General features: G+C 41.8%; 1 protein-coding gene across 1 annotated transcript; it reads right to left on the bottom strand.

Annotated features, from left to right (window-relative positions):
* Positions 1–5,251: 5,251 nt before the first annotated feature.
* SPACA1 (sperm acrosome associated 1) lies at positions 5,252–27,227 on the bottom strand. The gene is made up of 7 exons (XM_072333857.1): positions 27,107–27,227; positions 23,263–23,319; positions 19,846–19,947; positions 19,358–19,464; positions 18,442–18,577; positions 5,559–5,706; positions 5,252–5,345 (listed from the first exon to the last, which is right to left on the bottom strand). Exons 1-7 carry the CDS (start codon positions 27,225–27,227, stop codon positions 5,252–5,254), a joined length of 765 nt encoding a protein of 254 aa, XP_072189958.1.
* Between the last annotated feature and the right edge of the window lie 377 nt (positions 27,228–27,604).

The following is a 27,604-nucleotide window of genomic DNA, read 5'->3' as shown; positions in this document are numbered from 1 at the left end:
TCATGTCTATGGCATATACCATTAGACCATACATAAAAGAAACTGCACATACATCAAGACCTAAATAACTATACAAACGCATCCTAAATTTCCTGAGACAGATGGCGGATCCTATGTAGACAAGCTATGCATTCCAACAAGATTTTTCTTTAAGAAGAAAAAGAAAAGGGAGATGAACAGTTGGGAAATGTCTAAAATTCTGTTAAATTAAAACTAATTCCACAAGCTTATGTGGCCGTATTAACTTATGCAAAGCAAGTGAACTGGAGAATCATTAAGTCCACTAAGATCACGTAGTCCAACTGCCAACCCACTGCCACCGTACCCACTAATCATGTCCGTCTAAAAAGCAAGAGCTGGCATCTCATCTTGACCCCGATTCAGGAAATCACACGTGCAATAAATTCTTAATTCAGGGAAGGAAAAAAAGTATCAGCTTACATTTACGTACGATGAGATTTTCACCTTGGCTCTGGGCTGTGTGTGTCGGTAGGAGAGTGTACCAATGAGGGCAAAGCTGTGAGTCCGCGGAGTGCTGGGGTCTCTGTGTAGATCACACTTCATGGAACTAAGCAGGGAGGCTGCCTCAGCTGCATTGGCCAAAGACTCTTTCAGGCAGCGTAAACTCCTGAGATCACACCGATATTTTTATGTGACCTCTGCCCCTTCCCCTACTCTCTGCTCTGTGTTTTCCCTTAGAAGTGCCGCAGATCTTGCTTCAGCACTCCAGTGGCACTGGCTTTAGCAGGAGCTGGGCACACACCTAAGGTCTGAGAATAACACTTTATACCCTGGGGTAAGAAGTAAAGGTAAGGTTTCTACTGTAGCTGGTAAGCTAAAGAAGATAGAAATATTGTGCTTGAATCTGAAGAAAAGGAGAAACTCTCGTACGTTGTTTTAATTAATCCACTGCCAGAAAGTAACAAGGACAATATTCCTTATATTTCTCAAGCACAAGCACTGCAGATAAAAGCATTTGTATAGAGGACTGTTATGTATCCAAGATGGTGAATGCTTTTGTCCGTAGGTATTTCAGCAGATGCTCTTCATCTCTTAAAAAATGCATAAGTTAAAATTTTTATGAGGGCTGCTCTGAAAGTAATGCCTCCTATTTGATTCTTTTGGCCCACTGTGTCAGAGGTGGATGTTAGTGGGATGGCAGCAGAGAACTTTCCCATCGATATTCTGTTAGGTGTTGTTGCTTGTGACAGATGGAAGCAGAGGGGCAGTCTGACACAATGGTGTCTTACATGGAAGTGTGAGTGAAACAAAGGTGTGTCACTGAGTTCCTCTACTTGGAATAAATAACACCCATTGACAATCACTGATGGTTCTATAGAGACCAAACAGTGGATGTGAGCATACTGATGTAGTGGGTGATGTGTTTCAGCAGTGATGACAGCAACATGAATGACAAGCCATGTTCTGGGTGGTCAGGCAGGCTTTTTATGAGCACAGTATGCAAACTTGTTCACTGCTGGCAAAAATGCAAGGTTAATGGCAGTGACTATACTGAAAAATATTGTTTTGTAACTGATAATTTGCTCTATTTAATAATCATAGAACAATAGAATCACAAGGTTGGAAAGGACCTACAAGACCATGTAGTCCAACCATCCTCCCTTTACCATACCTACAGCAAACCACTAACCCATATCTCCTAGTTCCCAGTCCAGACACCTCTTAAACACTGCCAGGGTTGGCGACTCCACCACCTCCCTGGGCAGCCATTCCAGTGCCTGACCACTCACTGAGAGAAAAAGTTCCTTCTTATGTCCAGCCTAAGCCCCATCTGATACAATGTTACTGTACTCTCTATATCTGTTGTATTTTCCACAGAACTGAATAGGAAGGTTAAGTTAAGGTAATTATTTTGCACTTCCCATGAGTTTTATACTGCATCGAGTACAAAGAATAATTTATTTGGGCTTACATTTAGGGCAAGAGAATGATAATATGGTCTGTGTGATGATTTCTTGGCCGGAGTAATCTTAACTTCAGGAATTTCCTCACGTCCTGGAGTTTCTGATTTCAGCTTTGACGACAGAATAGCCTCTTATCTGATGAGCAGCAGGGTGCTCTTCCACATTTTTATAGTTTGGCATCTAATTTATAAGAGGTTTTATTTTTGCATTTCAGGAAGCTTTCAGGAGTTACAAAAGAGTGAAAAGATACAGGCCAATAAACAGCAGAAACTCCTTAATGCTGTAAGGCTTCCCACGTTCACCAGTATGGATTAGCTCAGCCTTTTCTGAATTTCATTTTCTGAATACTCCGACTATGCGTCTGTTACTTGTTGGTGGATTTGCCAGCAAACCACCTTCAAAATATCAACCCAAATAAGACTGGAGATTCTTTGCTAATGCTATTAAAATACGTAGGTTGCTCTGAAAGAGCACAGTAACACTATTGGATAGAGCAAATTCTCAGCCACAAAATAATAATTTTCAACATAGTCACCACCATTAGCCAGTTTTCATGGATGAGTTGATCAAGATGCTCTTCATTTCATGGAGTGACAGCACTGCATGTCCATCCAGAACATGGCTGTCACATTCATGTCACTGTCACCACGGCTGAAACACATCACCCACTGCCTCACTGTGCTCACATCAACTGCTTGGTCTCCATAAACATTCAGCAAGCATCAGTGAGTGTCAATGGGTGTTATTTTTTTCCACATAGAGCAATTCAGTGCCACACCTTTGCTTCACTCACACGTCCATGTCAGATGCCGTTGTGTCAGACTGTCCCTCTGCTGCCATTTATCATAAGGCAACAACACGTAACAGAATACTGATGGGAAGGTTCAACCTCTACTGCCATCCCACTGACATCCACCTCTGACATGGTGGGCCAAAAGAACAAAATAGGAGGCATTACTTTCAGAACAGTCCTCATACAAAATGGTTAGAACAGTACACTTTTGCATCCTTATGCAAAATAGTACCTTAGTTCTCTCTTTTTTCTTTCAGTTGTGGCACACCTAAATTACAGCATGGCAGCAATGAATTCAGAAGTCAATCCCAGAGCTTGTGGTAGGGATTCATATTTATCAAACCATCCATGGGAACACTTCCATGAGTAATAACCACTGGTTAATGCCTATTTTTGAGACTTGCATTTAAGGTCTAATCCCAGCCTCACCATGACAGGCTGTCTTTGATTGCATGGAATCATAAATCCACATGGACTGTGTAATCTAGTTTTGCAAGCTGCAAAATCGTTATTGTCTGTTCTTTCCTTCTCAATGTACTTTCTTCTTAATGTCGCAGAATGTTTACGTTTGTCCACCACATGATGTAAAATGACATGGCTAATGAGAGTGCTACCAAAAATATCATTTCCTTTTTTAAATAAGTTATTTTTGCAGAATTAAGTGCGCATCATTTTTTTTGTATATGATGTTTTATTTGCAAAAATGTAAATGATCTTTTCACTAAACAGCAAACAAAACGATGTATCTCTGACACAATATGATAATGCTTTCTTAAGGATGTGCAGATGGTGCAGTTAGAACATCTGCAGCAATACAGGAACTGAAGAGAATAAGAATTCTTTGAAAGGATGAGTTACTACCTCCAATCTATTTTATTTTGGCTGGTTTTATTATTATTATTATTATTATTATTATTATTATTATTTTATTTATAAAAATATATAAAATATTTATATAATTATACATTATATAAATATAATATATATAATATTTATATATTATATAAATATATATTATTATTTTATTATTTATATATTAAAGAACATTGTTCTTTACTGAGAAGCTTTCCCTAGCCTGAAGTGCTCAATATTTGGCCTTACTTCAGTATGCCTATTATACTCAGGAAAAAAGTTTGCTCATAAAATCTATTAAACATTTTACTCAGTCCACAGTCCATCTTTCAATATCATAAGTTTGTTTTGTTTGTTTGTTTGTTTTCCATTTGTATCAAACAATGTTTATTTACACAAATAGAAAGCACCTTCATAAACACAACAGTAACAAAACTGAGGAAGGTTAGAGAAAGTCAGCAAGGATGGTCAGTGACATGGTAAAGCTTCAGGATGACCAATCACCAAGAAAGCTTAAATTTTTCAGTCTAGAAAATAAATTACCTGGGAATATTCTGGAGACCTAGAAGGCGCCCTTTTCAGGGAGAGGTACAGTACTGACCAACAGTTCACTGCCTTTTAAAGAAGTGAGTTACAACAAATAAAACTAGCAGGAAGCAGGTTGACAATGGGCAGAAGATAAGATTGTGCTGTGTCTTTCCTCATCATAAGATGTTTTATGTGAGAGAAGCTTGCATAAATACAAGGAAACACTGAACAAAGTAATGAAAAAGAAATCCACTCCAGGTTGCTAGCTGCTTAGCAAGTGCATCTTGCTTAGGAAAAAAAAAAAAAACAACAAACAAAATTGTATATGGCTGGAAGCAGGAAGAATACATGAGAAAAACATCATGCAACTTTGACTCATTCCTGTATTCTTCCCTCAATATCCTTTGTCTATTGATTTGACTGACATAGATGAACCCCTGGCCTGAACTAGGATACAGTTCTGTTCACACGTTTCGGTCCCCTTGATGGCAGAAATGATTGTATGTGCAAGTGTGAAGGTAAAAAGTTAATGAAGCTTAAAAAGCAAATTTCATCAACCTACCCTACCATTACACACCCTTCCATACATTTAGAAATGTGATTACAGTGATTAGAGTGATCATAGATGAGGGTCTGTGGTTGAAGATCATCAGAGAGATGAACACTTTGTTTTTGCCTAGTTTTTACCTAGACTGTATGCTTATTTTCATATAGTCTAGAATAACACTGCCATCAATGTAAGAGATGTTGAATATATTCTTTTTAATCTCCTCCCCAAAATTTGGCTTTAATTCTCCAAATCAGTGGTGGGACATACACCTTAAAATAGGATTAAAACAGTTAAAATAGTAATTTAAGACAGTGAATAAGCTGTAAACAGTAATCCTGTCTTTTTTTTTTCTTTTTTTTTTTTTTTAATATATATATTCTTTATATATTGCTTCTGTGTAATCTGACCGTTTTAAAAAAACAAATAAATATGTTTTTTTTCTTTTTTTCTTTTTTTTTAATTAAATCTGTTCATTCAGCAAGTGCTGGAAGGTCTTGTGGCACTTCTTGTATTGTGGCTAATGAAGTTAGTGAGATCACAGTAGATGCAGGCGCAGAACTCCAACACCTTGAAATCCAACACTGACTCTGAGTGGGAGCCTACTTATTCCAGGGTATTCACTGAACTTCTGTCAGTCAGCTTTTTGTATTTATCACCTTGACCATATTTTGATTCCAAACCAGCTTTGACAAGAACCCTGAAATAGAAAAACAACAACAACAAAAACCCCACACAATTAAGTAGGTTTACATAAATTGCTTTGAATTGTCCCCCTCCCATCTGCTATTGGCAGTACAAATGTTAAATTGCATAGAAACTTGAAACAGTTCATCCCAGGTCATTTTAATCACCAATAATATCATATTTTGATCAAGCAACACATAAGTGACATTGTATGTTGTCCACCTACCAGTGAAGAATTATAAGGATTACGATGATGATCACAACAATGGTCAAAAGGACTGCAGTAACCACACTAAAGATCAGAATGGCATCTGCCCTTCCTCTCCTTGGATCATGTTCTTTTACGTTTCCCTTTGCTTTTTTTATTTTCAGTCCTGAAGAAAAATAAATATATAGTCATTATCATGTTCAAATTATCAAAAGAATCCAGCATTTAGTATGAACAACAGTGAGAAGGAATGGTACTTCATTATTTCATCCTGATGTCTTTCATGACCCTCATGCCTTTACAATGCCAGAACAGTAACATTCTATGCTTTCTTTGCAAAGGCAGACCTAACCAAAGCAGCCGCAAAGAAACAGAGATCAAGGTATTTGGAACGGGACGTGGGAGAAGACAGAGAGTGGATCTTATTAATGCTTGTAAGTATCTAGAGGGTGGGAGTTAAGCTGGTGGGGCCAGGCTCTTTTCAGTGATGCTCACCATCAGGACAAGGGGCAATAGGCACAAACTGGAACACAAGAAATTCCACACAAGCATGAGGAAAAACTGCTTTAACTTTGAGGGTGACAGAGTAGTGGGCTGCTCAAAGATGCTGCAGAGTCTCTTTCTCTGGAGATATACAAAATCCACCTGGATGGTTTCCTGTGTAATCTACTCGAGAGCACATATGGGACTGAACTGCAGGCATATACACAAGTTAATAAGCTCAGTGACAGTCACAGCAGGACAGCTGTCAGAATACTACCTCCTAAACACTAACAATGAAAAAAATTAAAGAGAGGGAAACATATATATTTTGGTATGTGTTAAGAATGACTGGAAAGGAGTTGCTTTGCATGGCTCAGAAACAAATAGCAAGGAGCAGCTCCATGAAGATAAGAACTGAAAAATGCAGAAAAGATTTCAAATAAAAAATATACTCTGTAGTGCTGTATACTGTTCAGCCTTGGAATATTTCTAAGGAAATTGAGGTCCCTACCACTGCTTTAGCTTTTAATCAAAGACCAGAGATAACAATTGGAAGATGATTCCAACAAACAAATCAGGAAAAGTGGAAATTGCTGAAGATGACCAACCAATTGCCCCCATCTATTTTTTTGACCCTGGAAATCAAACCTGGTCACCATGTTCTGAAATGTAATTGAACTTCTTTGTTCAGCCACATTCAACCAAACCAATGAACTATGACAAATCTTTCCAGATCTCTCCAGCTTTGATAACAGTAGACAGGCCAACTTTAATTTTTCGTTTATTTTCTCTGATATGAGTTTCTAAAACTATAACGTGATATCTCATTGTTCATTGCTATACAGAACTATTCAAACTGCCACATATTCTCTGTAGCAGAAGGACTGCAGGAAAATCATTTCTGTTTCTACTGCATTTCTATGTCTGCATAAGGTCTTGGGCCATTGTCTTCACTGCAGTATCTAAACAATTTTTTCATCACATCATTTGAGTTTCATTCTCCTGCATCACAGAATCTTTTGGTACTCATAAACCACAGTGTATGGGAGATTGGTAATCACAGCCTGAACCTCTGATTAATCAGCTGAGGCAAGTATGGGGTCAGCTGTGGGAGCACAGGTGAGAGTGATGTAGCTGTGCTCCCGGGAGGGGTGGAGCTTGACTCCATCCCCTCTGAGACCTCATTTAAGGGCTGACTCCCACTGGAGCAGTATCTCTTGGAGATTGCTCACCAGGGAGGACTGCCTCAGCTGCTTCAGTCAAGGCACCACCATTGGTGAGTTTTTCCTTTACTTATTCACTTGTATACCTTCTGTACATTTTGTTTCCATCTGTACATTTAAAACCAATACATTTGGCGAGCCAGCCAGGAGCCTGCAAATATCGGAAAAAAAAATGTCTTTCCTGTGGAATGTGTTTAGCTGGTTTAAGGGGGAGAAGATCACCCCCTTAGGGAAAATCCTCCCTGGACAAATACCAGGGTTTGAGGCGTCCCCATATTTTCAATTAGCGACGATTATCGAACAATGGGGGCCCTTACGGGTAACGGGCAATATGTCCCCTTACCATCTAACTGAATACTTTCAGGGGTTGCAAAAAGATATTTTGACAACCAAAGAAAGGCAAATGGCTGCATCCATGGCTGCTTGGCCTTTATTGAATGCTTTAAATCAGGCAGAGGTTAAATCAAATAAGATTGAACATGAAAATCAATTATTAAAAGCCCGCATTGAAAAATTGGAAGGCGAAATTAATCTATTAACGGGGAAAAATTCATCATTTTTTTCAAACACCCCCCAAATTAGATATATTACGATGGATGATAGTAGGGATCCTGAAACATCGGATCAAACTAAGGTCACTAAATCTGACCTAGAAGAGCCACTTAAGACGGACTTATTAGAAGTCCGTCCTATGGTAACTCAAAAAACAAAAAAAGTCCAGGAGCGACCAGCAGGGGTGCCTCCTGATCAATGGACCCCTGCTGACTCCTATTTACACGTAACAGCACGTCCATACACACCCACCGAACTTATGGATCTAGTACAGCGCTTCAGGCAAAGACCGAGGGAAAGTGTCCCAGCCTGGCTGTTACGATTATGGGACTCGGGAGCAGAAAGTGTAATAGTTAGCGGCTCCGAGGTATCTAAACTAGCAACTATAACAGTCCATCCTGCCCTAAGGCAGAGATTGTACTCAGGGTCCCAGTTCCCTGAAGAGAATCATTCAATCGTAGATTGGATAATGGCTGCCTGCCGTATGGTATGGTCAAATAAAACAGATATGCCAATACATACAGGAATGTGGTCTTCTATGGAAGACCTACAAAATTATATCCGGGAACTAGGCATGCGAGAGGCTGTCTATGAAGATGTATCTGTTAGTCCGGACATGGTGAAGTTTTCCGCGGGAATGAGGGACCTAATCTTACAGCAGGCTCCCTCACATATGTATGGAACATTGGTTTCTATATTGAATCCTTTAGTGGCCGCAGAGGCAGCAGTCCAGCATGCTGCCCAATTAGTAGCGGACCTGGGAGAAACTGAGCGCCTGAGAACCAAGCGCAATATTAGAGTAATTGAAGATTCTGAAGTTTTTCCAATAACCCGAGCCAGGAGATCGGCTCCACGAACCCCTCGGGCGGGACCCATTAGGGTGTCCCGAAAACAAATGTTTAATGATCTACTCCGAGCAGGTGTTCAATTTGCCAAAATTGATGGGCAGCCCAATCACGTTCTGCTTCAGTTGTGGAAACAGCTGAAGGATGAACAAAAATTTCAAAACCGCCCCAAAAGACCGGGGATAAGGCTTATAGAACGACGACCAACAACAGTTTGGAATCTAGAAGACTTTGTCGTGCCAAATAGGAAAAAGAGGCCACCTCAGGTGCCTCGGGTCATAGTACCAGAGGCATCAGAGGTAAAAGACCTGAATCTGGCCCAGTTTATGGCGTGATGAGGGACGTCAGTCACCCTAGGGCCTCTAGACGGGACCGGAGGCCCTATGTGGAATTGACAATATATTGGTCCCGAGAGAATGTGCAGAAGGTTATGGCCCTCGTTGATACTGGGGCGGAAACATCTATAATATATGGAGACCCAACAAAATTCAGAGGGAACAAAGTAATGATTGGAGGCTTTGGGGGACAGACCGTTCCAGTCACCCAAACTTGGGTAAAATTGGGGGTCGGGCGCCTCCCACCACGGGAGTACAAGGTATCTATTGCTCCAATTCCGGAGTACATATTGGGAATTGATATCTTGTGGGGTCTGGCTCTCCACACAACAGTGGGAGAGTTCCGGTTGCGGCAGAGATGCATTAGTATCCGGGCAATTCAGACAATATTGAGAGGCCATGCAAAACATGAGCCTATTTGTCTGCCCAAGCCACGTCGGATTACTAATGTAAAACAATACAGACTCCCAGGTGGGCAGGATGAAATAACAAAAACAGTGCAGGAATTAGAAAGAGTGGGTATTATAAGGCCTGCACATAGCCCGTACAACTCCCCAATATGGCCAGTGCGAAAATCGGATGGAACATGGAGGATGACAGTGGATTACAGGGAATTAAATAAGGTCACGCCGCCCGTTCATGCAGCCGTACCCAATATTGCCTCCCTAATGGACACACTAAGTAGAGAAATTAAAACGTATCACTGTGTCCTAGACTTAGCGAATGCATTCTTCAGTATTCCAATTAGTGAAGAATCACAAGACCAGTTTGCATTCACATGGGAAGGCAGGCAGTGGACTTTTCAGGTTCTGCCGCAAGGGTACGTGCATTCACCTACTTTTTGTCATAATTTGGTGGCGCGTGATCTGGCTAAGTGGCAGAAGCCACATAATGTAAATTTATATCATTATATTGATGACCTCCTGTTAACATCCGATTCATTAGAGGCGGTGAGACAAGCAGCAGATTTATTGATAGCTTATCTGCAGAAGAGAGGGTGGGCTATAAACCCACAGAAGGTGCAAGGTCCGGGGCTATCTGTAAAATTCCTGGGAGTAATTTGGTCCGGAAAAACCAAAGTACTACCCAGTGCAGTAGTGGATAAAGTCCAAGCGTTCCCAGTCCCTACAACATCGAAACAGCTACAAGAGTTCTTAGGTATATTGGGGTATTGGCGCTCCTTTATACCTCACTTAGCTCAGTTGTTGAGGCCATTGTATAAGCTTACCAAGAAGGGTCAATCGTGGAACTGGGGGAAGGTAGAACAAGATGCTTTCCAACAGGCAAAGCTGGCAGTTAAACAAGCCCAGGCATTGGGTATATTTGATCCGACCCTCCCAGCTGAACTAGACGTTCATGTTACCCAGGATGGTTTTGGCTGGGGCCTGTGGCAACGCCAGAGTTCTGTTCGAACCCCCATTGGATTCTGGTCTCAGGTTTGGCACGGAGCAGAAGAAAGATACAGCATGATTGAAAAACAGTTATTGGCTGCCTATTCAGCGTTACAAGCGGTAGAACCAATAACGCAAACAGCAGAGGTTATAGTTAAAACTACATTACCGATCCAGGGGTGGGTAAGAGATCTAACTCACCTTCCTAAGACAGGGGTGGCCCAAGCACAGACGGTAGCACGATGGGTTGCCTATCTAAGTCAAAGAAGCAGCCTGTCTTCGTCTCCACTCAAGGAGGAATTACAGAAGATCCTAGGCCCAGTGACATATCGCAGTGATACGCCGAAAGAACCAATGGTCGCTCCACCAGAGAAGAGCCCTGTTCAGGAAGGAAGATATCCTATTCCTGAAGATGCCTGGTATACGGATGGGTCCAGCAGAGGCAACCCGAGCAAGTGGCGAGCTATAGCATACCATCCCTCTACTGAGACAATCTGGTTTGATGAGGGGGATGGTCAGAGCAGCCAATGGGCAGAATTACGAGCCGTGTGGATGGTTATAACTAAAGAACCTGGTGATGGCATCCTGAACATCTGTACGGATAGTTGGGCCGTGTACCGGGGGCTTACTCTGTGGATTACGCAGTGGGCTACCCAGGAATGGACTATCCACGCCCGACCGATCTGGGGGAAAGACATGTGGGTAGACATTTGGAATACAGTCAAACACAGGACGGTATGTGTCTACCATGTCTCTGGTCATCAACCCCTGCAGTCACCAGGAAACGATGAAGCGGACACACTGGCCCGAGTTCGATGGATTGGGAATTCACAATCCGAAAATATTGCCCGATGGTTACATCAGAAGCTACGGCATGCTGGACAAAAAATAATGTGGGCAGCTGCTAAAGCATGGGGGCTGCCTGTACAGCTATCTGATATTGTCCAAGCATGTCAGGACTGTGACGCTTGCTCGAAGATGAGACCAAGACCGTTGCCTGAAACAACATCCCACATTGCTAGAGGATATAGTCCTCTTCAGAGATGGCAGGTTGATTACATTGGGCCCCTCCCTCGGTCTGAGGGGGCGAGATATGCCCTGACCTGCGTTGATACTGTAAGTGGACTGCTGCAAGCCTATCCCGTACCAAAGGCAAATCAAGCATATACAATTAAGGCACTCACTAAACTGATGTCTGCATATGGGACACCTCAAGTCATCGAGAGCGACCAAGGGACTCACTTTACTGGAGCGATGATACAGCGCTGGGCAGAAGAGAACAACATTGAATGGCGATTCCATCTGCCATATAATCCAACAGGGGCAGGCCTTATTGAACGCTACAATGGTATTCTTAAGGCTGCCCTGAAGACAGACTCCCAGTCCCTGCAGGGGTGGACAAAAAGATTATACGAAACCCTGCGGGACTTGAACGAAAGACCTCGGGATGGCAGACCCAGTGCTCTGAAAATGTTACACACTATATGGGCCTCCCCTCTTAGGATTCAAATTACAGGTGCTGATAATGAGGTAAAACCGCAGGTTGGTAATGACAATAATCTTCTGCTCCCTGCCCCTGAGAATCTAAAACCAGGAATCCATAAGATAAATTGGCCCTGGAAGGTGCAAGTAGGACCCAAGTGGTGTGGCCTACTTGCACCTTGGGGGAGACTATTGGAGGTGGGAGGTTCAGTTACCCCCTCGGTGATAGGTACATGGCCTACTGACATCGTGGTCAATACTCCGGTCTTTATTGCTAAAGGGACACCCATCATGTCCCTATGGCAGATCAGGACTCCTCCTCTGGTGCCAGATATAGTTATACAGCCACAGATATCTGGCCAGAGAGTATGGTATCGGAGGCCGGGACATAATCCGGTGCGAGCAGAAGTATTGACCCAAGACAAGAATACGGCCTGTATCTTGCCCTGGAGGGCAGACCTTCCTCTCCTGGTACCCTTGAAACATCTGTATTACTCTCCCTAAGATTCTAAGCCTCTAGGACCATCAGAGAACAATTTGTGTGGACTGATGAAACGCAAATGGACCTGCACCTCGAGATGGCTTGTCTCCAGTAACATCTATCAAGCACTGGCCCACGGAAGATCGTGAATACCCATCCAATCATCATTTGAATAACATCAGCATTCGGTGCGACGGGAAATTGTATCAGCGTCGCGTTGGGTCTCTGTGATAAGGGAAAACTCACCTAATCATTGGTTCACGCTGTGAAGGGGTGGAGTGTATGGGAGATTGGTAATCACAGCCTGAACCTCTGATTAATCAGCTGAGGCAAGTATGGGGTCAGCTGTGGGAGCACAGGTGAGAGTGATGTAGCTGTGCTCCCGGGAGGGGTGGAGCTTGACTCCATCCCCTCTGAGACCTCATTTAAGGGCTGACTCCCACTGGAGCAGTATCTCTTGGAGATCGCTCACCAGGGAGGACTGCCTCAGCTGCTTCAGTCAAGGCACCACCATTGGTGAGTTTTTCCTTTACTTATTCACTTGTATACCTTCTGTACATTTTGTTTCCATCTGTACATTTAAAACCAATACACACAGCTCATCTATAGGATTCTTCTGATCTTTCTGTGAGATACAAGACGGGGATCATGGTGAACAAGCTGTGAATGTCATACATAGAATATCTGAATACCAGCTTTTCAGACAATGCAGAGTTAATTGCTTTCAGACTAATTCACTTCACTGACTGAACTGTCTTTCCAGAATCACGTGTCAATATGGGGAACGGACATTAATAAAAACTATCTGTCTTTGATTTTGTAATTTCATTAATGCAATATTTTTTTCTTTGTCATATGTCATCATTGACAAGATGTGAATTTAGACATCTAAGAATACCTCATTTTACAGGCTGTAACAGGAACCTGCTAAAAAGCCTTCTGTATCCACAGCTGATCTACTCAAGTTTTCTTCCTAGGCAAGAAGTTCTTCCAGTAGTCAAGATCTAAAACTGCCCTAGAGACAATCTGATAGTACAAAGGGATTTCCTTACAAGTATACACAAATTTAAAATGCAAGCAGGAAAAAAAACAGAAAAGCAGCTTCCCAAGAAGCTGTTTTATGATGAACAAGAACTTCCACATCAGGAGCAGTATCAAGCCCCTGATCATTGATGAAGAAGTTGAACAGCATGGGTCCCAAGGCCAACCCCTGAAGGGCATCACTTCTGACCAGCCTCCACCCTGACACAGAACCATTGATCGCAACCTTTTGGCTGCAGCCAGCCAGCCAATTCCTAATCAATCAAACAGTCAGATTGTCTCCTGCTACTGCATTTTTCAGAATTTTCTAACAAAACAGAAAGTTTGAGATTCTCAATACACCTGTTGGTTACCTACATTTACCATGATTAAAAAAGGAATGTACTTAAATGAAATGCAAGGGTGGATTACTGCACTTAAATTGTAGGCACTATAACTGGATCTCAACTATGAAGATGAGTTTCTTTCCAGCAGGTCGGGCTGAAGGAAAGAAAAGGAAAAGTATAAGCAGTGGGGATGAAGTGGGTTGGGAAGAAAATAAGGATGCTGCCTAGATGTGCAAGGATGGGATCAGGAAAGCCAAGGTGCAGATGGAACTGAGCTTGGAGAACAATGTCAAAAGCAACAAGAAGGGATTCTTAAGGTACACTGTGCAGAACAGACACGCAACTGAGTGTGTTTCCCCTCTGATAAATGGAAGGGGAGGGGTAGCCTCCTGAGACAGGGAGAAAGCTGAGGTACTCAATGAGTTCTTTGTCTCATCTTCATCTCATCCAGTCAGGCTTCTCATGGCTCTCATATCCTTGAACTTCTAAGTAGGGAACAGGGGCATAAATCTATGATAATGATCTATGATAATGTTGTCTGCACAGCAATGTTCCTTCTATAAGCATTTGCTCAAGCAATTGTTTATATGTCCAGTAGCCACTGAGAGTTCTTTCCACCAGTTTCCAGATCCAGAGGCAATGAGATTTTCTGCCTCTGCACACTGTTCTTTCCCTTAATACAATGGTGATGCACAGGTGTTTGTTGTTGTTGTTGTTTGTTTTTTAATTATTCCTTATATTTATTATTCCTAATTTTTAATACATATTAAAAATCCACAGATATATGCAAATGTGAGAACAGGATTGCACACACACACACACAGAGGAGATCCATGTTGTTACACTTTGCACTGGGATCGCTCATTCCTTTTCTGTGCAAATACAAGGACATCATGGCAATGCTGATAATTCACTTGAGCAGTGACGCAGTACAGAGACATGAATTCTGCCTTTAAAGGAAGCTCTGGAACTGAAGTCATCAGCAAGAAACAAACTGTAGCTAAGTGGGAGCTGTAATGGCCTCTGAGACACAAAGCACTATTGCCTCCATCTTCTCCACAGAAGGGGCACTACGCACACAGCCCAACATGCTCTTCCACCCGTGAAATGCGTGGAGCTGGGGCATAGCTGGGATCTCAGGAGGCTGACACTATTCACAGAGCATGGTGATGAGGATTGTTCCCTGCTCTCACACTCCTCCCTTGCAAAGTCCTCCCTCCTCACAGCACTATTATTAGTAATTTTGAACAAACTGTCTTCCAGTCCCAAAGTCTTCACAAAACACCCAACAACATAATGGGTGGGAGTGTGAAACAAGACCCTCTACTGTACTTCAGTGTAATGATTTACTAAGAAGGACACAGAGAAATGTCAGCTATTAAAAGTTGAGATTTTCCTTGGAGAGATCTCAATAATTTTTGATGATAAAATACTTCTTTGTTGTGTTATGTTTCCATTGCTATAAAAGACAGAGACACCAGAGTGAATGGTTATGAAAAAGCACAAAAAACAAAACCCAAAAAAAACCCAAGAAGACAAATTACTAAAAACCACTCCCTCACACAAAAAGGTCATTATCATTGTTCAACAAAAGGTCGCTGAGAAGCACAGCGATCAGAGATAAAGGACACATGGAAGTTCTTTGTGTATAGCATTAAAATTAACTCATGCAGTGTTTTGCCACATGCCATATATAGTCAAATTCATGTAAGGCCTTACTAGTCCTTCTGCAGCATGCCCTCCCATCCTCCCACCTCACGTGTGAAAATCTGAGTGTCACATCACATATTTTCAAATGTTGTCTTTGATGTCAGGTTCTTAGATGGTATTTCCAAATCTGGCCACTGTTTTGCACACAGATAGAACAACAGAACTGGAGATCAAAACAAATACATTTGCCCCTTATTGGCTGCCTTGGTTACTTTTAGCTCTGTTGACCACTTCAAGGTTTTCTCTCCAGAAAAGTGTCAAGAAGTGACTGCCACTAAACAAGTGCGGCTCTGCTTCCTTAGCTCCATCCTGCAGTTCTGGCACTACTGCAAAGGGATGTATCCCTATGGAATAGCACAGGGAGGGATATAGATGATGAGAAAGACAAAACACAGACTAAAGTTTGTGCATCTAAGTGACCTCAGATGCCTCTCAGTTGGAGGAAAGAGTCATTTAGGAAGTAATACATGGGATGTCAAGCTCAGAGCAGGACAGGGAGGAGGTGCTCAAGGCAATGGAGCAGAAATTACCTTGCAGCCCATGGGAGACCACACTGGAGGGGATCTCCACGCTGCAGTCTGTGAAGGAACCCATGCTGGAGCAGGTGGAGATTCCCTTAAGGAAATATGATCCACACAGAGTTCATGTTGGACCAGGTTTATCCTGAGGACCATGGCCCATGGAGAACTCATAGGAGGAAAGCAGTAGGAGGAAAGAGTGGAAAAGAGAAACTGTTATAGACTGACTACAGCCTCCCATTCCCCACCTACCTGCACTGTTCAGAGTTAGGAAAGAGTTAGGAATGAAAGAGTGAAGCTGAGCCTGGGCAAAATGAAGCAGGAGGGAAGGTGTCATAGTTTTTGTCTCTGTTCCTCACCAACCAACCCTATTTTAACTGGCAGTACATTAAATGAATTTTCCCCGAGTCTGTTTTGCCTGTGACTATACCTAGTAAGTGATCTCTCTGTCCTTATCTTGACCCATGAGTTTTCCATCTTATTTTCTACCCCCTGTTCAGTTGAGAAGGGGGAGTGGGAGAGCAGCTCAGCAGGGTCTGGCAGCCAACCAAAGGCAACCCATCACACCTGTCCATCTTATGCTGACTAGAAATCTTTTGGACCAGTTTATGATGCTATGGGGAGGGACGGGGAGGGACGGGGGGGGAGGAAGCCAGTTCAGTTCTATATGTGAAAAATAAGATTTTGTCTTATTTCTGGTGCTGAGTTTGTGATTCTACCCTTCTTTACATTTCATCTTGGAAATTAGATAATGGAACAGAAAAAGGTGTTCTCTGAACAGAAAGACTGGAGTAGGTAGAGAAACTGTCTTGCTTAAATTAAAGCTCAAATTCCCCAGCCCTCATTTCAAAAAATCTTTTAATTAGGAGCTGGAAAAAAAAACAGCATCTTAATGTGGGAAGAAACACTACCCATTTCCAAGCCTGGAACACAGCAAGCTACGCTCTTAGTGAGCGGAGCAACTCTGTAAAACAGAAGACAACAGCTAAGAAAATCTAAAACCAAGCAGATGGAATTTTGCCACACGTGTGGATGCTGCCAGAACGATCTTTGTAACATTCTCCTGATCCTGATCCTACTGGAAAACTAAATGCAGTATTCTGATCTTACAAGATGTGTGACCATCCAAAAGTCATTTTGCTCCCATTGTTAGGGGGTAGCAGAATCCCTCCTGGCATAAGAAAAGAGCAAGTCAGAGACCACCTCGCAAGGCTGAATGTGTACAAGCCTATGAAGCCAGATGACATGTATCACAGGGTCCTTTAGGAACTGCCTTAATGTGGCTGGTAACTAGAAAAAGGGAAATGTCACTCATATTTCCAAGACAAGGTGAAAGGAAGACATCTGACCACTTTTCACCACAACAACTTAACCAGAGTTTAAATACAAGCAAGCATGTTGTCCTACTGATAATTCACCAACTCACATCAAGGGGACTATTCGCATGCTTAAGCCAAAGACAGATTATGTGCTCTGCTAATTCAGGTCTGAAAAAGAAAACTTCCTGTACAAAAAGAAAGGCAGAAACTAAACACTGGAGAAGTTAAAAAAAAAAAAAAAAAAGAAGAAGAAGAAGAAGAAACAAGTAGATGTAACTGAAGATTTGGGCATTTTGTGAATGCCAGATGGATTTAGAAAATAAAATCCTCATTAATGTACAATGGAAGAAAGAACTTCAAGAGAGATACATTTTGCTGAAGGGGAAAGAAAAAAAAAAAAAGGAAGATTAAGAGTGGAGGCAAAAAACACGGAGGGGAGTAACATGGAGATAAGTCTCACAAATGATTTCCTTCATTCTAGTCTGCCATGATTTTTCAGGAAAGAAAATACCTGAACCTATATTATCTTGGGAAAAAGAATGCACAGAGAACTTTTACCCTTTCTCTGATTAAAAAAGCTGGAGTTTTCACATGGCTACTCCCATGATTTGAAAAAATCAGCACACTGTTACCTTTCCTCATGGAGTCAGCAAAAATCCAGCTAGCAGAGGAGGAGAGAAAGATGTCATAGGGAACCATCGTATTAAATATTCTTTTCAAAGTTAAACTTCCCTAAATGTATTGTGCATAAGCAAATTCCAGATGGCAGCTGAAAGAAAAATCTCAAAAGGTTGTTTTACAGCTTCAATACTAAAGTGGAAGGGAGACTTATCTGCAGAACTGTCTGATGTGCTGCTGGTTCTATGTAGCTCAAAGAGACAAAAAGAAGTCTGTTAACCAACCTGGGTGCAGTAACAAATGAGTAGGTAACAGTGGAATCTCCTTACTTTAGCTTGAATTTTTACAGAGGCAAAGAAAAATACTCACTTCTTCCACAGGGAACCCCTTCATACCCATCCTGTCATTCCCTTTTTTATGTCTTTCATCGGCCTGCATTTCATGACAGTTATTGCCACACACAAGCCCCCACCTATAAGTTACTGGTGATAAGCAAACCCCTGAAAATCAAATGCCACACAACAAACAAACACAAGCTCATAACACAGGAAGACTGTAAATGTCTTTACAAGCTTACCAGTTGTTGCATTCACTGCATATTTTACAGAGGCAATTTTACTTCCATTTTCTCGAGTTTCACACTGGTAAGTAACTGAACGCATACCTCTGCGTACTACCACAATAGCTGAATCATCGGAAAGCATGCGTGCTGGCTGTCCATATATAAAAGAAAAAAAGAAATAATGGTTCATCTCTTTTTAAGTTCATCTGCAAAGCAGAGTCACACCATGTCAGATTCACAGAAAAGTGCTTGATTTCTTCCAACAGTTTTCAACATGTCAGGGGAAATTATTTTCATCTCTTCAGCACCTCCTGATCCATGATGGTCCAACCTGATCCATGACCTGGTTTAGGACCAGAGGGAATGGTTTCAAGCTGCGGCAGGGGAGATTCAAGCTGGACATTAAGAAGTATTACTTCTCAGAAAGGGTGGTGAGGCACTGGAATGGACTGCCAAGGCAGGTGGTGGAGTCACCGACCCTGGGGGTGTTCAAGGAACAACTGGATGTTGTGTTGATGGACATGGTTTAATGGGAGCTATTGGTCATAGGTGAACGATTGGACTGGATGACCTTTTAGGTCTTTTCCAACCTTGGTGATTCTATGATTCTGTGATCCTATGAGAACAACAGGGAAGGGCAACGCGACTGTGACCTGATAACATACATTCACTCATCAATCACAACGCCCAACTTCTCTGAAGTAAGAAGAAAGAAACTAAAATTATTGTCTCCCCTACAAAAAGAGGGAACTGAAATTGCATAAAAGTGGAAGGCCATATAAACTAACTTGCTCGTGACAAATCAGAGCTTATTTGCATTGTAACAGCAAAGGAAATAATTAGCACAGATGCCTTAATATTTTGCATGGAGAATGTGGTAAACACATCTATTATGCAGTTTTTCTGCACCAAGTGGGGTTCAATTACTCACCTTGCCTGGAATTAAGATCTTCCAAACATATCTAAATCGATTTTCAGGAGAGATATAAATACAAGACATCATCACGTTTGTAGAGTTCTCAGAAATTGGTCTTCCCCCTACATGAGGGATTTTTAATAGGTACATCATCAACTATATGAAACATCTCTGTATGGATCATCAAGCTCATAATTCTTCAAACCACAGAATGCTACTTGGAAATTATCCTTTCCCTTAAAATTACTTCAAATATTTTTTTGCTTAGTGCAGTATCTGGAACTAAGCACATAGAAGAAAAATGGTGTTTTACAGGGGCTTGAAACCAAATGCACATCAGTCTAAAAATGAGATTGTAAACACTACCAGGTTGCTAAACAGGGTAACTGGAGGGTGGAATATAATGATTGCATTCCACTTCCACAAGACTCACAACAAATACGAGTGTTTCACATGAATTCACTGATTTCCTTTAGATTACTACATTACAGTGTTCCACTCACATCCACAGTTCGCTGGCCCACGGCACTCCTTCACACCAACAATACATTTTTCTTCCTTCCCGGGGCATCCACTTGTTGACTGAACTTCCTGAATACCAATCCCTTTGGGGGAAAAGAAAAGAAAAAGAATTATCCACTGTACCTTCTTCATTTTCTTCGTATCTGTTCTTGCTTGCTTTCTTTATCCTAGAAGTTAATATGATGTATCTACCAAACACTAGGCAAAACAGATCTTCTCAGAGAGCCTGCTAAAGCTACCCCGTATTGGTATCTAAAATTTCAAAGCAACATTCACATCTGTCAGACTCTGCGCTATAGGGAGTTCTGATCCTTAGAATCATCATTTTCCCGCATGTCTGAAGAATTCAACATTAATTCAAAACTGTTCTTTCAGAAAAAGCATTTGAAATGAAGCTACTAATGTATGTTCTGCAAAACAGTTAATTCACTTTAAGTATCAAAGCATTCCGGCTCCTGGCCTTTAAATGCTCAAATCAGATGGCACAGAGAATATCGTGCAGGCTGCCAACTCAGTCTGCCTCCAGTTTTGTGATTACTGGAGTATCTTCAACTCCCACCGAGGTCAACAGAAACTGAAGGCATTGAAACCTTCTGGGACTGGGGCTGAGAAGCCTTAAGGGTAGCTACAGTGAGTGATACAAGAATACCACTACTGACTCCAGAATGAAGCCTGTAGGTGCTCAGAAGCTGGTGATCAGCAATAAAGGGCTTCCTATGAGAAGCTGGTGAAAACAAATCTTGAACACCAAGAACCCTGCAACGTGGTGGTTTCCACTGAAGGCAAAAAATGGGAGATAAGCTACCACAAATGTGTAAAGCTAAGGAAAATTCCTACACAGCACTCAAGCAAGCAAAAAATGTTCACTCTCTTTATCAGGGTTTCAATGGGAACATCCTCATTTTAACAATTATGAGCAAATTCAAAACAAGTGCTCTAATTGTTTTTGCCAAACTGTGTGTACACAGTTCACTGGAATGACATAGCTTGTGGGGGAGGCAGGAATAATATGCTGAAGCCCAGTAAACAGAAAAAGGTTTTGCCATTTTTCCAGAAGCATTTTGTTTACTAACAGGAATGGAAAGAGGAGAGTTACCCCCGCCTTGCAGTATAATAATACATGGGGAAATGGTTTGAAGATTGCGTGTATGATGCATATGCCTTCCTTAAACGTGTATTATATAAACTGATGGCTTTCAGAGATGTCATGCTACTCGTGAAACAGTACTTCAAGTGACAGAGGGAGACAACACCACTTACTGAAAATGACACAAAAAGAGGATCATTCTCCACTCCAGAGAATGTATCATCTCATGGATGCCGAGACAGAGGTGTAAATGGCAGTGAACTGACACTTTTATTAAAGGCATTCCTCTTTCTTCAGGGCCATGTATGCTTTTTTGAGCTAACAAAAATAAGATAGGAAACATACGAAAATCCAAAAGGATGGCTTGATAAAATCTGGGTGCTGGGCTAACTGTAATCACATTCATCAGAGAGAAATCTCGCCATGTCTTATCTACTGCAATATTAAAATCGAGGAAGTGTATCACACTCAAAGGCCTGATGAAAAAAAGCTCTCTTAATGAGATCTGCAAGTTCTCTTAGTTCTCCTCTGCTGCTTCTTTCTGAATAGCTTTCTTTTTTCACTCCCATGTTTCCTTTCCTCATCCCTTTTTAGCAGCTGCCAATGCTGATGAAATTAATCTACTGAGATGCTCTAACGAATGAAGGCTTAACTTCACCAAGTCGTCCAAGTTACCTTAAGAGAAAACTGTCTTGGATGCAGTAAAAATAAATTACCCTAATGAAATTCACCTTGGAAAAACCTAAATTAATAGAACAGGTGAGGCAGGATGGATGACCCACAGAGAACTGAATTCTTAGCAATAGAAGAACAGAGGCTGAGAGAAATATAGAGGTAGTTGCCAAAAGAACTGGACCATGGAGAGACTGATAGACTTGAGGCAGATATGATATAATTAATATATGCTTTAATTGTGCTTGAATGCCTCTATAAACCTGGACTACGAATAGAGAGAACAAGGGATCTGAGCCATGCCATTACTTGGAAAAGAAATAAGAAAGTTGAGTCTGTTCGGAAACCAGTAAATATACAGGGCTAGATAGATGAACATAAGGAATGAGAAAGAACTGGAAGTAGACAAACCACTTTACAGTTGAAGAACTAATATGGTATCTTCCAGCCTTTTGACAGACAAATATGCAAGGCACTGAACAGCCCAGACTAGAATGAAGGCTACAAACACAGTTTGAAGAGCAGGCATGAGGTGATGATCTTTTGTTGTTGCTTTTAGAACTTTAGTTTCTTGATTCTTTAATAAAACTATATACTTTCTAACTTTAGAAGAGTTAAACATTAATTTCAAGGGGCCAAAAAAACTGAAATTTTCCGAAGATAAGCGATATTTGAGAGGTCTTCTAGAGGCATGGGACATAAATAGTAGCTTCTTGTACCCTAAACATGTGCTCCAAAGCAAGTGAGATTACTAAGAGTACATACATGGTATGGCCACACCAAATATAGAACCAGCTTTGAAATTGTGAAGAAAATATTAAAGTACGTAGAGGCAAAAATAATATATTCTAAAACAATAACATCCTAATAGCCAAAGTAGCTTCCCTGAGGTAACCAAGGCAGTTCTATCACTGGAAATATGAAAAAGTGACTGGAGAAATATACAGGTACACTCCAGAAAGCATCAGATTGACAAAGGCAAAAACTCTATTTTCTGTGGTCTCGGAAGAAGCAGAATTTGTTCATAAAAAAAAATAATAATAATAAATTAATAGCATTTCTGACTGAAGCCTGCTTCCTAAGCAGTATAATTACCACCTCACAGCAGTTCCTATCACCACCCTAAACACAGAGATGCCTTCCTAAGGCTCGACTCATTTTTCCTCTCCCCTTCCCACTCCAGAATGATACCTCTTCTCTCCGTTGCAAGATTTATAAATTGTATAAATGTGGAATACAGAACAGGCTACTGCAGGCAAGCAATTTTTTGGCAATATTGTATGTGGGAAGACATCTGTGAGAAGCATCAGAAGATCTTTCATCTTCTGAACATCTCACAGATGTTCACAAATAGCGAAAATTGTTACTTTGGGGAAGGCAGCTCATGTGCCAATAAACGTAGGGAACTGGTTTAAAATAGGAGCTTGCAGGCTGTGAATTTAATAAAACAACAGATCTGACCTAAACTTCTAATGACAATCAGCCTGATTGTTTTTGTTAATTATAGTTATTGGCAATTGAAATCAATGAGAGGTGAATGAGGGCATGCAAATTACAACTGCTAAATTGCTACAGTTAGCACTTTTTTTCCCCCAAAAGCAAATGACAATATGTTTTATTCATCTGCTTTGCTACTTACCACATGTAACTGTGCATTCTCCAAATATTAGTGCTGTGGGCTCAGGGGCATTCAGACCTGAACACAAAGCCTAAAGTTACATCTCCAATACAATGACAGGGGTGGAAATACCCAAGTAACAGTAAAATCATTCCTTCATTTTAGTTAACGTGAGAAATTTGCCAACATTTCTGCACCAGAAAAACAAGACATGTATGAAATATAGTTCATAAATTCTAGCGTGAATAGCATTCATATTTAAACCTTAAGATGATTCGTTAAGAGGGAAAAATGTATTTTTCTTAAGAAGCAGCTTATGATGTTAAATTAGCCTACTGAATGCTCAGGAAAATGCAGTGTCTAGGTTCTATGCAAATTATAGGTCCTCCCTGAACAGGGTTAAGAAAAAAAATCATTAAATTATGTTCAGTCAACTCATTTCCCTGTTGGTTTTTTGGTGTTTTTTTGTTTGTTTGTTTGTTTTTGGTTTGGTGGTTTGGTTTGGTTTTTTTTGGCTACATAAGCCCTCCCACACGATTTTTTTCCCCATCACTCTTCAAGGTCAGGTTTAGACAGCTAGCTCAAAGATGAGTCAACCAGGTACAGCGTTTTAATTAGGTACCGGGCAATATTTAATCACAGTGATTGGGCTCCTTCCATTTTTCACGGTACTTTAAGGTTACAGAATGGGTTTCACAGAATGTACAGAAGCAAAAGGTTCTTGTCTCCATCTGGGATTCAAATCTGGATTATGTATTTTATTCCTAATAGCATGCAATTGGAATGTTTGTTTATAAGGATATTGAGATATAGTGCTTGTTCCATCAAGAAACTAACTTAGTGATGCACCTTTGGAAATTAGTCATTAAATAAGCAGTAGGTCTTCCCAGTTCTTCCAAATGCAGAGAGAACAGACAAGTCACTATGACTGTTTTTACAAGTCTACATTGCCAGTCCAGCCTACTCAGATTATTTTCTTTTTTTCTGATAACAAATACTAATGTAAATTTGCTTTCACTGTCTCTCAGTTTTTTATATTCAAGATTCATGTTTACAAAATGTTACTTCTGTGTAGCAATGCAAGTTTATATATCACTTCTTGCTTTTAAATCTTTGGATAACATTTACATTTTTCCGCACGCTGACTAAAACTTTAAATTTCTCAGGTTGAAAGGAACAGTTTCATTTCTCTTGCAGGCAGTGGTATACAAATATATTTATTCCTCCACTGCAAAGGATTTACAGTACAGCAGCACGTTGAATTCTCCACAGTGATAAACTGATACTGGACTCTTTTTTCCTAACATTACAAATGAGCCATCAAAATCTTATTCTTCTGTTATCTCTAACTGTCCCTATGGCTCTGACATTTATTTCAGCATATAAACTGTGCTCATCAGAACAGTCTCCCAGCTTACGCACAACAATCCTGAAACAATAACTTAACTACTCGGTTGAATGCTGAAGTAAGAGTCCAACCTTAGTCAAAGCATAAGGAAAACAGAAGACTTAAAATCATATAAAAATGGAGATGACCTGTAAAACAGCTTGGGTATCCTCAAACACTATATCTAACGAGCTTCAGAAAATAATCACTTCTTCGGAAGACAGTTGCCCATCTCAGACATCTTATCATTCTTCCCTTAGCTTCTATCAAATTAATGGGACAGTAGCCATGGCAGGGGGTTGTATCTGAAAACAGAAGTTGTCATTTGCCATCTAGACACAAAGTGGGGAAAAAAAAAGAAGATGAAGATGAAGAAAATAATGAAGAATGAATAATGAAGAAAATAATGAAGAAGATGAAGATGAAGAAAATAATCTTTTAAACAAGCAGAGACAGTAAACTTCAGGTATTACTATTAGAAGGCTGAGGGGCTTTGCTGCCAATGAAAGCAAATGTCTTCTGATTATAGAGGAAGATACCAACCACAGTGTCATTCTGGGATGCTTCTGGCTCCAGGAGCACTATAACCGTAACATACAACCATTACTCTTCTGCCAGAGAATGAGAGTGATGAACTAACTGATGGACAATAGCTCTAAATAAAAAGATGCCATACTGTCAGAATAAAAACACTCCCAGTAAACCTCTGCACATATCTAAGCATTAAAAGCTCATCAGTTCCAAATTAACAAGCCAGTCAGAAATCGCTGGTACTGATTTGTGATTCAAGTTCTGATTGCATGGAATCTAAGAAACAACAGAAAGAAACATTATGGGAAACAGGATCAGATTTACTAATCATTTTCAGGATTAGATGGTACTTTTTATCTGAATATTATGAACCTTCCATGCCAGTGTTACAGTGCAAAGTTTATCTACCTTTTCACGTAAAATGAGCCAAAATTTTAAGAAAGCTTCCCATAACTACCCATCCTTCCACTTCTATGTCTGTTTCCAGTTGCATCAAGTTCAGATAAAAATATAGCGTCAGCTCCGTACAGATAATTGTGGATATAGCTGCCATTAGCATTAATCACAGAATCACAGAATCACAGAATTATAGGGGTTGGAAGGGACCTCTAGAGATCATCGAGTCCAACCCCCCTGCCAAAGCAGGCTCCCTACACCACGTCGCACAGGTAGGCGTCCAGGCGAGTCTTGAATATCTCCAGAGAAGGAGACTCCACCACCTCCCTGGGCAGCCTGTTCCAGTGCTCCGTCACCCTCACTGTAAAGAAGTTCTTGCGCACATTCGTGCGGAACTTCCTATGCTGGAGTTTCAGCCCATTGCCCCTAGTCCTGTCCCCACACACTACTGAAAAGAGACCAGCCTCGCCACTATAGCTCCCACACCTCAGGTATTTATAAACCTGGATCAAGTCCCCTCTCAGCCTTCTTTTCTCAAGGCTAAACAGACCCAGTTCCCTAAGTCTCTCCTCGTAGGGGAGATGGTCCAGGCCCTTCACCATCTTTGTGGCCCTCCGCTGGACTCTTTCCAAGAGATCCCTGTCTTTTTTGTACTGGGGAGCCCAGAACTGGACACAGTATTCCAGATGAGGCCTCACCAGGGCAGAGTAGAGGGGGAGGATCACCTCCCTTGACCTGCTGGCTACGCTCTTTTTAATGCACCCCAGAATGCCATTGGCCTTTTTGGCTACAAGGGCACACTGCTGGCTCATGGCCAACCTGTCGTCCACCAGGACGCCCAGGTCCCTCTCAGCAGAGCTCCTCTCCAGCAGGTCTTCCCCCAACCTGTACTGGTGTATGCAATTATTTCTACCGAGATGCAAGACTCTACACTTGCTTATGTTAAACCTCATCCGGTTTCTTACTGCCCAGCTCTCCAGTCTGTCCAGGTCTCTCTGAATGGCTGCACAGCCTTCAGGCGTGTCAGCCAATCCTCCCAGCTTCGTGTCATCAGCAAACTTGCTGAGGGTGGCCACTATCCCCTCATCAAGGTCGTTGATGAAGATGTTGAACAAGACTGGACCCAGCACAGACCCCTGGGGGACACCACTAGTCACAGGCCTAAATAGGAGTTATATATGTAAATCCCACACATGCTGAGATAAGAACGTGCTGAGGAACTGCATTTGCATTCCTGTCAGGGGGCTGCAATTAGCACCAGCACAGCAAAGGCAGCCTGTATTCCTCTCTGCATTTGGAAGCCTTGTAAAACCCATGTCGAACAGAAATCTTCGCCGCAAAGACACCATTTTAATTACAAGCTGCATCACAGAATACAAGCAGGATACTCTGATAAACGCTCCCAAAGCCCACGGAAGCGGGCAGCACCGGGTCGTGGCACTGAGCCTCAAGGGAGAGGGCCCGCCGGGCCTGTTGCCCTCGCTACTTATGGGGTCAGGGCACGGCGAGCAGCACCGCCCGCACCACAGCGGTGCAGCGGCCCCGCCTCACCCGGCTCCGCCTGCTCGCTCTCGTCCCCGGAGCCCAGCGGTGGCTCCATATCCTGCAGGGCCGTGAGCGGCGGTGCGAGCAGGAGAAAGAGAAGAGCCTCGCTGCACAGCCACACTGCCATGGCCGTCCGCTCGGAACTTCCTGAGGCGTCACAGCGAGCCGCGCCCGGGAGCCCTGCCCTGCTCTGCCTGGCTCTTGGGAGCCGCCCGGGGCCGTCAGCTGCGGGGTAATGGAGCTGCTTGTGGCTGCTTGGCTGACTTGTCAGTCCTGACAGAAAAACTGCACCAGCTCGAGCCCCTGTTTCCTAATAGAGTGTTCTGCAGACTTAATAGCGCTCCATCGGGGGTGGCCCTGAAATAACAACGTTCTTCTCCATAAGTCCAGAAAACAAACAAATGAACAAACAAACAAACAAAGCAAAAAGCACAGTTATTTGGGTTTGAATCTTTGCGGCTGGCTTCTGTCACTTAAAGTGCTATCTTAGGTTCTTCACGGTGC

This window comes from Excalfactoria chinensis, chromosome 3 (assembly GCF_039878825.1).
Source record: "Excalfactoria chinensis isolate bCotChi1 chromosome 3, bCotChi1.hap2, whole genome shotgun sequence".
Taxonomy (NCBI): Eukaryota; Metazoa; Chordata; class Aves; order Galliformes; family Phasianidae; genus Excalfactoria; species Excalfactoria chinensis.
This window is presented reverse-complemented; position numbering and strand designations above follow the sequence as displayed.